General features: G+C 40.5%; 1 protein-coding gene across 13 annotated transcripts in view; it reads right to left on the bottom strand.

The window, feature by feature from the left end:
- Positions 1-398: 398 nt before the first annotated feature.
- fam131bb (family with sequence similarity 131 member Bb) overlaps positions 399-10,702 on the bottom strand; it is a 54,892-nt gene continuing 44,588 nt past the window's right edge. For all 13 annotated transcript variants that reach the window (XM_044208985.1, XM_044208986.1, XM_044208976.1 and 10 more), the window contains 5 exons: positions 9,018-9,242; positions 8,686-8,826; positions 6,665-6,978; positions 5,310-5,579; positions 399-4,089 (listed from right to left, as the gene is read on the bottom strand). In XM_044208985.1, coding sequence (XP_044064920.1) covers positions 3,880-4,089; positions 5,310-5,579; positions 6,665-6,978; positions 8,686-8,826; positions 9,018-9,242 — 1,160 coding nt within the window. In that variant the 3' untranslated portion in view covers positions 399-3,879. The remainder of the gene's footprint in view (positions 4,090-5,309; positions 5,580-6,664; positions 6,979-8,685; positions 8,827-9,017; positions 9,243-10,702) is intronic.

Raw genomic sequence — 10,702 nt, 5'->3', positions numbered from 1 at the left:
GTGAGCATACAAACATTTTTGTGCTGTGAAGGTCAACAGTGTGTTTCAGTCTCTGATTCCTGTGTGAGTTTGAACAAATAAGCAGCTAGTCCCCATAGACGAGGCCTGTCTCTGAGAATTTGTCATTAATATTCTCCTGGCATGAAATCCCTGATAAGGACTGGAGAGGAATGTTTTTGGAAAAGCATGACAGGCTGGATTACACTGCTGACAGTTCCATGGTGATTGCTGTTTTGCCTGACAAGCACCAATGAGCTGGCCACAGACACCGGCTGCCGCCAAACATAGTTAAAAAAAAGACATATCACACGTGTTAAGGCTCTAGAGTGAAAGGGGTGAATGTGGGAGAATCAATTCTTTACACCCTGGAAAAGATATCCACACATATGCACAAGAAATGCAATTTGTTGGTTTGTTTATTTGCTCTTTCTCCACCAGAGGAAAAGAAGAGAAGGCCGGTAAAGAAGCTGGAGGGGGCGTAGGAGGTTCTGTCGTGCAGGAAAAAGAGGGGAAAGAAGAAAAACAGGAAGAAACTGAGAATTGTTGACAGAAGAGGAGAGAGAGGGGGAACCACGTGGAAGAACCGTCCTGTGACAACCGTCCAACAAGCATGCATAGGTGTGAGTGTCATGAGTGTACACTGGTATCACCAGTCACACTGCTTCATTTCAAACAAATAAATCAAATTTTATGCAGACTTTTACAGAAGCCATCCAATTTTTCACAGCGTTTTTTTTTTTTTTTTTTTACAGCAGTCACTTTTTTTGCCACACATTTCCAAATTATATCTCTGTTACATGTCTGATTGCCTCAAATCTCCTTTTGTTGATGTGGAAACTTGTTTTTTTTTTTAAGGCAGTGATTCTTCCAACAAGACAGCAGACAACTTACTGTACACCGACAGACAGACGTACAGACAGACACAAATATACCGAACAGATAAAAGAGATAGAAAGAGAGAGAAGGAGAAAGGCAGAGGACCAGAAGCAGATTTTTGAGCGCCATGCCTGCAGACAAGTTACTATAACTCTTGGAAGATGGCAGTAGAATTATACAAAAAGAGGAACTCAATTGCAAACCAGTTGGTTAACAAAGATGTGATCAGTAAACCTTAACATCCACAGAAATATATTTGGCTTCTTGTTATTAGTTTATTCATTCATTGAGATTTTGATAAACAAAAAACAAAAAAAAAACCCAAATTGAAGCAGTGTCTTTTCACCAAGTCCATGCATGTTTCCTTATGAACTAATATCTGTTTTTAGCCAAGCCCAAATTAGCCTTGCAGTTGTTCCATCAACAAATATAAAGCAATGGTCTTTTCACCACATTATGTCTTTAAAACCGAGTGAATCATAAAGAAAAAGATACTGCTCCCAGAAGGGTACCTACATGAAATTAGAGACTCTGTACAAGCTGTCACATTATTCCTCCCCACCAAGTAATTGTTCAATAAATAAATGAATATGTGCCACTATGTAAAGACATTGTTAGGCAGTTTTGAGCCCTCTCATTTGTACGAGTCACTAAACAGGATGATAGATTTGTTATAATTGAGAGCTGCCAAACTATCCATCTCTAATCTATTAACAACAATGTGTTTTTCTTGGTGTAAAGTGCTCAAAACCAGACCGAAACAAGACTGCTTTACAACCATGACACCTATTCTTATAACTTATACTGGAAGGGATTTCAACAAGTCAGTAGAAAAATAAACATTGTCCCCAACATTGCATAAAGAAGCAATCAATAAATAAATTCATTCAAGTCAATAAACCGTTTTTTTTCTTGAAAGTTTCTCACACAATCATCAAAGTGAGAGGAGAAGGTGCTCCTCCAACAGAGAAAAGATGAAAACAGTGGTTGTGTTTTGTTGTAAAGTTCGTCAGTGAGTCACAGAAATTTCACGTTCTGCACTGTCTCTGTTTAACTCCCTGCCTCGCTGGAAAACCATTCTTCCTCAGGTGAAAGAAAGACAAGAAAAAAAAATGAAAACATGCTTCCTCAAACATCATGATTAATCACTATCACACTCCAGGCAGCTGCTTCACAGTAATCACGATGAGCAGGAAGACACCGATCTATTCAGCTCTAGTGTTCAGTCCTAGTCTTCTGTTCTATTCCCTGATTGGCTGACTGAGCGACACGTGGGCTTTACTTTCCCCCGTGAACTCAGACCTACTACTGTTTTTTGTTTCCCCACTGATGGATTCACCAGATGAAACACTCTCCAGTTGGAGCGATCGCTCTGTTTACAACAAACATTCGTCCCGTTTCATTTGTCTTTGTGTAGCGGTAAAGTGGGACTGAGGGGTGTAAAAAAAATACATAAATCATACTGTACTAGAACAGTTGTGACTGTGAGTGAGAGGCGATTTTTTTATATACTCAGACTATTTACATCTATACGACAGAGCTGGCACTGGTGTGTTGGGAAGCCAGTGTTTTGCCTGCCTATTGCTGGTTACAATTTAGATATTCGTGTGTGTGTGTAGCGGTGGTCTAGGTGAGCAAGCAGTGAATCCATTTTCAACAGCTCCCTCCTGCACGTTTGAAAGACTCGCTTGTTTATTTTTGTTTCTTAAGAAAGTGTTTGATTCGCTCCCATGTGGACCGCGAGGAGACATCAAAAACAAACGCTCATGTACTGCCTTGTGTACATTCAGATAGTGGTTATCATCCTCGATTTATCACGACTACGTCTATGGAAAAAAGCAGCTGAGGGTTTGTGTTGTTAAGTGGCTCGGTTTTGGTTGTCGGTGGTGCTGAAAGCTTTCAGAGTGGGAACTGGGTAACATCAACCGTCCAAAGGCAACCTCTGATCTGTTGGATTGCATCAGTGCAAAAGAGATTCGCTTATGCAGCTCTGTCTTTATTTCACCGTCATGAAACTCGCCGCTCATGCCCACCGCAGGCCCGCCATGGCCCCACCTGGGATACTATGGTTCAGTGCAAAGTCTATACAGTGCTGTATAGTACAGGTACTCCATAGTACTCTGAAGGAACATGCATACAGAGAGACAGAGTAGGAAGCACACTATCTTATGGTACAATCCTTATCTGTGCAGAGTTTAGTGTGTGCAGTCAGCAGGACAGGCCTGTCCCTGGGTTGTGCCTCAGGCATCCTGGTGCCACAACATCATAGAAGAATTTATTTTAGAGGGTTAATCTGCATTTCACTGAAATGCTGACATTTTCTGAGCCTACTTTGATTAGATGTGAAATTGTTTGGGTTGCCATTATTAAAGTATACCGTGTGTTCGATGTGACAGGGAAATTAATTTGATTAAACACTACCTAATATGTTGAGTAACAGCTGTAAACAGAGTAGTTCTCCCATAGGAAAACTGTTCTATCTTATCATACACTTATACATAGATTTTTGTCTTGTTCTTTTTTTTTTTTTTGCTTTATTACAAAATTATTCTTATTATAATGTTCTGTTATGATAGATTTTCATTATTATTATAAGACGATGACAGGGTCGAGTTGCTTGTCTTCATAAAAAGCATGCATGTTTCCGTTCTCTTCCTCTTCATCTCAGCGTGATTTCATTAACCCTGATGGAAATGTCTCGGCCAGTTCGTGCTCCTCCTCCTCCTCTTCAGTTTCTCCATCCTCTCTCCTCTCTTTAATTACCTTTGGGATGTAAGGCTTACAAAGAAATAGGTGTCCTTTGTTGCATCAGCTCTTGTCTCATTGTGAGTCCACTTCCAAATCTGTTTCTTACCATTTTGAAGAATTCATCTCGCAATCAAAAAGTTGTGTTTTTGATACCTGAAAAGGAACAGATTAATAGATATATATTGTATTATTACGCTCATTCCTCGCTGACTCTCCAGTCAGTTTGTAGTACGGAGTCTCTTGACAGCCAGGAACTCAGTTGGTTGCCATGGAAGTGGCCGGCCCCTCCCCGTCCTTCTTCTCTAGTGTCTGAACGAGGCCGGCGGTGACATCGGAGGCCTTCCGCTCTGTGATTGACTCTGCCGGCGGTTGCCCCGGACTACTACCACCAGAGGCATCCCCTTGTTGCGTGGGTGGAGTTAGCGTGGCCGACTCTGGCTCCATGCACAGTATGACCTCTTCATCCTGATTAGAACAGATGAAGCGAAACACACAGAGAAGATTTCACTTAACGCCACACACAGAAGCTGTTTAGCAAAAGGTTCACATTAATGTTAACCATCTCAGTATAAGTACGGGTCCATACTGGTGATTTTGCAGGTTTTATCCCATTATCTACAAGTCTTATATTATTTATATTACTTCAATAGGTTTATAGTTTGACAGCAGACTGTGAAGACCAACTGGGGAAGACTTCCCAAGCTTGCTTTAAATGGGTAATCCATCACAGTTGACATTTTGTTGTCTATGATGAACATTTAGTGGCCATTATTGTTGGTTTGTTAAATCATAGTCACAAACTGATTCTTGTTGGTGCGTGCAGGAAGCTTCAATATCCAAGATATCTGAGTCAGCTGCTGAAAAGCGTTTGAAAACTCCTTTCCTGCATCACAAATGCCCATTTCTTTCACACCCAACACCTCCTGTTTGTAGCTTTCTGTTAACATCACCAGGCTTATTTTTTCCAAACTTTGGAAAAGCTCCCTCCAGCGCCACAAAAGACATTATTCAACTGTTTTAACAGACTAAGTAAAATCAGTGAGGTGCCTCTTTAAAAAGGTTGCTGGTCAGAAGCCAACTCCCAAGTTTCAAATGTCGGAGTTCCTTGCACGACCACACCAAATAAAAAGCGTTTTCAAACCTGTTCCTGTTCTTTAATTACATCACTTTTCTCAAAAGGTAAACACTGCAAGTTGATGTTCTTACTACTGCTGCAACTAACACTTTTTTTACATTATGGGTTAATCTAGTATTTTCTTTGATTACTACCCACAATTTCTCAGAGCGCAAGGTAACTCTTGCTTGTTTTGTCTAGCCAGCAGCCCCAAACCCAAAAGTTATTCAATTTACAATGATATAAATCAGAAAATCAGCAAATCCTAACATTTGAGAAGCTGGAAACAGAGAATGTTTGGCACCTTTGCTTGATTAATGACTGTAATGATCAGACTAATCATTTCAGCCCTGGTTGATTGATGATTGGAAATAAATCTTACTTAAACTTATGGGGTAATTAGAAAAATAATTAATGTAATGATACATGATTTGTAGTTGGATGGAATAAGTAAATTAATGGAATAAATCCACCAGTACGGTCTTTTACAGTGCTTGCTCAGCACTTCACAGATCAAATATTAAACACTGAAGATGTAATTTTATGTAATCCAGCCCTATGTTCACCTCACCTTGACCTCCTCCTCCTCCTCCTCCTGCTGCTCCAGTAGTGGGGAGTGTTCTGTTCCCACCATCTCGTCTCCAGCGGGAACACAGAGGCTCGGCTCCACCACCGCCGCCACACCCATGTAGCCTCCAGCCTCCGTCTGATAGGCCTCCATCTGCCCCGTGTTCCACAGGTCGACCAATGGTGGGTGAACGGAATGGACCAGACTGTGGATGGTACTGTTGGGCGTTGCTTGCAAAGAGTGGTTGGCACTGTGCAGCCTGTGCTCCAGCGACTAGAAACAGGGTGAGGACGAAGGAAGAGGTAGAGACAGAGCTGAAATCTGTTGCTTGTTTTCCAACTCAGATCTATTTTCCATGACTGAGGTGACACAGCACCAAGCAGTTTGTTAAAAAAATACACAAAGCCTTGTGTATGCAGCCAAGAAAAAGGCTTAGGAAGGCAATACAGTAAACAGTCTACAGTATACCACTATCTGTCTATGCCAGTGACCAATACTGCTTTTCTTTGTGTACAGGAGGAGATTTTTTGATGAATATATGAGATTGAGGCTTATCATTTCATTCTGGCTACAACTTGCTGTTAAAAGGAATAACTAGTTTTTTTGTTCATGTATATTAAACAGGTTCTTGATTAGTGGGGTTAGATAGTTGTGCTGAGTTTAGGATTTCCAGAAGAATTTCCTCTAGAAATCAATTTCTGGAAAGCAATGCTCTGTTTAAACCAAAGTAAATATTAATTAACTTTATCCTCCATATTGTATATGTTGAATTGTATGCTTGCCTGTAGACAAACATTACATTTTAGCATTTTCAGCTGACCTGCTGTGCACTGACTCTTGAGGTTACACTATCAATTAGTGTTAAGTTGGTGAAAAACGTTCCCTATAATAGCCAAAACATCAGAGTATTTGGGTGAAAATCAAGAGAAACAATGAAAAAATATAAATAAATAAAGATAATAAGAAAAACCTTGACTTGATTATTTTTTCAAACTGCTATTTCCAAGGTCAAGAATGAATTTTCCAACTCAACATGAAAACCAACGTTTCTTTTTAGCTGACTGATTTTTACGTCTATCTAGTTGGTTTGAAAAAGTTTTATAAACCTGGGAGTTACAGTTTTCTGAGGACATAGAGGATCATGTGTTGTAACATGAAAATAACCTAAATTTGAGTTACAAGGGTACTTGTCCTGATTCTTAGGGACTGCTCAGGCGCGAAAGGTTTATTCATTATTGGAGTGACTTAGATCAACAGTACGCTCACGTACTAAATGTCAACTCCATCCGGTATCTCACTGGGGCTGGACCCTGTCACACCCACAGAAGTGAGAACTCCACCTGCTCTCCACCAGTCACCTGTTGTTGCTGATACTGCAGGAGCTGCTGTTGCTGGTAGTGCTGGATCTGTTGGATCTGCTGCAGCTGTTGTAGTTGACTCTGCTGCTGGAGAGTGAACTGCTGCTGCTGCTGTTGCTGCGTCAGGAAGTGAGCTGCCGCCTGCCCGTCAAAACCATCAGTCCCCATAATGTAGGAGCCAGCAGGGGGAGACGCCACACCAGAGGGATCGTTGTTGATCGGCTCCCAGGCGTCCGAGGAGGAGAGGCAGTAGTGGCCCTGGGAGACGTACGTGTGAGGCCACACCTCTGCTGAGGAGTGGTGCAATATCTGATCTGGAAAAAATTAAAAAGGCAGCAGCTGCTATTAGTACTCTTCAGACTGGTAGAACTGTTGATAACAGGAAGATTGTATGATAGAGTTTTGGTCAAGTTTTAGTAGCAAAAAGCCCAACAGATTAAATAATCTTGATAATATGATCTTCATAATATCAAGAAATATAAAACAATGGAAATCCTGATGTCATGCTGCTGATTTTTTTGGTTTTAATTCAGAACTTTGCAAAAACTAAATCCCAAACACATCATTGTTGGTCTGGTAAAACTCATTTTAGACTCATTTTAGACTCATTTTTATCTCAGTTCAAGTTCCTAAATATTCAGCCTCTAATGACCAACAATTTAGCCTGTGACAATGCTGATACAATTTTAAGGTTTAATTGTGTTTGGGTAACCTGGTTTTAAAATTAGATTAGATTAGATTAATTAAGAAGAGTTCGAAGCACAGCAAACTAAATCAGTTTTAATTTTAGCTTTGATTTGGCCTGCGTAACAGAATAGGTCCCTTTGACTGGGAGCTAAATAAAAAAAACTCTCCACATTGGCTGAATAAGTGTTATGACAGAAACTCTCCTAGATGTGCTGAGTACAGTTTGAACACACCTTTCACTGTTGATTCATCACTTGTGTCAAACTGTATAATGCAGACACAGGCTTGAATTTGTGCAGTTCATATTTCTCTCAAGAGGATGGGTATAAATTGGGCCCGAGAGTAAACACAGCCACACATTTTCTCCCTGTGCTAAAAGTTAATTTGACAAAAAAATTATAAGATCATTTGATGCAAATGCATTAATGAAACATCACATCCTTAAGGAGGTTTATCTTACAACAACAAAGCATTATAATTGTCTGCATCTCTAACTTCATGAGCAGAAAACGTTTGTATGGAGAAAACAGTGCTGTGGAATAAATATGTCCAAAATCGCTATATGTACAGATGCACTGCAATGGGTTTACCTTCTAACAGTCCATGTTGAAAAAATGTGAAATTATTAATGAGCTAACCCTCCAGCCTGGTAGAGAGGAGATGGAACAGTATGTTCTCATTACTAAGCAGCATGACACATGCTAACTGCAAGCTGCTTGTCTGCACCTACACAAACACTAACATTTGACACAACTGTATTAATGCTGGCCATATATTCTATCATTATTACTCCTTACAACGCATATTAAATATCTACTATTACACATTATTTCATTAAATATCGACAAATTATACTGTATGCCAGTGATGGAAAGTAACTTAGTACATTTACTCAAGCACTATGCTTAAGTACAGTTTTGAGGTACTTGTACTTTACTTGAGTATTTCCATTTTATGCTACTTTATACTTCTACATACTACATTTCAGAGGGAAATATTGTAATGTTTCCTCCACTACATTTGTTTGACAGTTATAGTTACTATTAACTTTGAAGATCAAGGTACAAAACATATGATCAGGTTATAAAATATGATGCACTGTTCTATATTAAACTACCCAACAGTACATAAAGTAGAAAACATTATTGTTACTTCGACCAGCTGCAACATAAAATCCTGCATTGTTAATTTATTTTACAATACCATTTAGCTTATACCTTTGTGGTTTAGGGCTACATAATCTTTGCCTTCATGTAAAGATTGTTAGATTCTGCAACACAAGCTCCTTTGAGTTTCAACTGCAGTCATATCTGTAGTCTTTTGTAGTCCTTTACCTCGACTGGTGATACTCTCCTGGTTGACCTCACTCAGATGAGCCACGCTGCCCTGGTTTGAGCCAGACCGCGGGCTCTCTCCATCCATCGATGACCAGGCCAGGAGTGTTGCCTCCGAGATCGCGAACTGCTGCAGGATACCTGAGGTCAGAATTCAGAGGACAAGGATCATTGTGAGGGGCCTGCATTATACTTAACTGGCTGAATAACTGGTATAAATCCCAGAAAGTGAGGTGATGAGCACATAATTCTGCTGATGACAGTTAACACTCTGTGGAGTGCCTGCCCTCGTCTGTGTGTGTGTGTGTGTGTGTGTGTGTGTGTTTCCGAACCTGCAGCGAAACGGGCTTCCTTCTCTCCATCACTGAGGTCACTGTAGGCGTCGTTCTCCAGCCGCCGCTCCTTTTCCCGCTCCTGAGTAGTGACGCGGGCCTGGGGGATGCCCCCTGCGCCCACCGTCTGCATGCCCCAGTTTTGCCATTCAATCATGTGAGCGACGCGACCCTGGGCCATGGCCGTGGGCTTGGTCACTCTCTCTTTCATAGTGCGGCTCACTCCTGGTGGTGGAAAAGACATGGGACAGAGGAAGGTGAAGTGAAAGGATGGGAGGAATGTATGGATGAGAGGTTGATACAGTTGTGATCAGAGGGGTTAAGGGATACAGCATTTGAGGAAAGGAGAGGAAGTGAAGCAGCAGGTTTGTTGTTTGGAGATAAAGTGGTGGGAACAGAGGATGAACAAACAGAAAGAAAGGGGAGAGACAGACAGATAGACATGTTATCATCAAGTGTGTATTGGTGTTTGGTCATGGATGCTGTGATGGCTTATGAAACTATGGACAGACTGATAAACTGGTTTAGCAATTGGGACGATATAATTGGCCAGTGAGTGTTGTTCTCCTTAAAATATGATGGATACGATGCAGTATTTAATTACATCTTTACTGTATGATTAATAATTACCACTGAGGCTGACCTGTAGTGGTTCAAGTATATATAAATGTGTGCAATTATGTGTGAAGTGTTATTAATAATAACACCTCATCACATTTTATACATTTAGTTTGATGATAACGTTTGAGGCACATTTGAGTCAATTTAAAAAAAAAAATAAAAAATTAGCTTAAAATATCATCTATTGGCAGCTTCAACAGAAATAAACCAGTATAGAAAAACATTGACAGTTGAATCATACTATTCAAAAGCCTGTAGTTTAATGATGGTATTCATGAACATGGATTAGGAGAATAGCTAAATAACAAGTGTTGTGGAGGTGACGTTAATGTGTTTAATGAGACTATGCCATCGCCTGTTCAAGCTACAGGGAGGAGAAGAGGGAATGGATGTGTCTTGTCTGACAAAGGTGCATTATGGGATTGAATAGGTTAATTGGGGTGAGGTGGCTGTGTGGCATGAGTAATGAGAGGTTGGCTTGTTGGCATGAAAGCTTTCACACCTCTGCTAAGCTGTGCTGGGTAATCAGAAAACTGCTCTCTTTCTCCTCGCTGTCTGTCTGAAAACTTGACTCATGCAAACATACATTTTTTAAAGAAGAAATTCATTTCCTGCTGCCAAGCTAACACCAGCTGATGTCTGCATAATGGCTGTGCTCCATATTTCATGTGACCAGCACATGATGACACATACTATAAATCCCTGGTTGTTTGATTCTCTCTGATGGTGGTGCATGGAGATGAATAAATTATGAGAATAAATTATAGGAAAAATCAGTACCACACCACACAGTGCAGCAGCTGCACTACACTTCACTGTACTGTAATACATTTCACTGCACTCAAATAAACTCCACTGCACAAAACAGCTTGATTAAACCAAAACCACTGCACTAAAAGAAAGCACTTCACTACACTGCACCTAACTCTGTTTAACACAGCACTTCACACGGTTCAAAACATCCATACTAATACATGTTCAGGACACCACAATTTCACAACCACTTAACATAAAAAAAACTACACTTCCCACTCACCACTCACCTTTTCTTAGAGGAACAAGCT

Source organism: Siniperca chuatsi, linkage group LG9 (assembly GCF_020085105.1).
Source record: "Siniperca chuatsi isolate FFG_IHB_CAS linkage group LG9, ASM2008510v1, whole genome shotgun sequence".
In the NCBI taxonomy this organism is placed as follows: Eukaryota; Metazoa; Chordata; class Actinopteri; order Centrarchiformes; family Sinipercidae; genus Siniperca; species Siniperca chuatsi.
The sequence above is the reverse complement of the archived record's forward strand: the minus strand, read 5'-3'. Positions and strand labels throughout refer to the sequence as shown.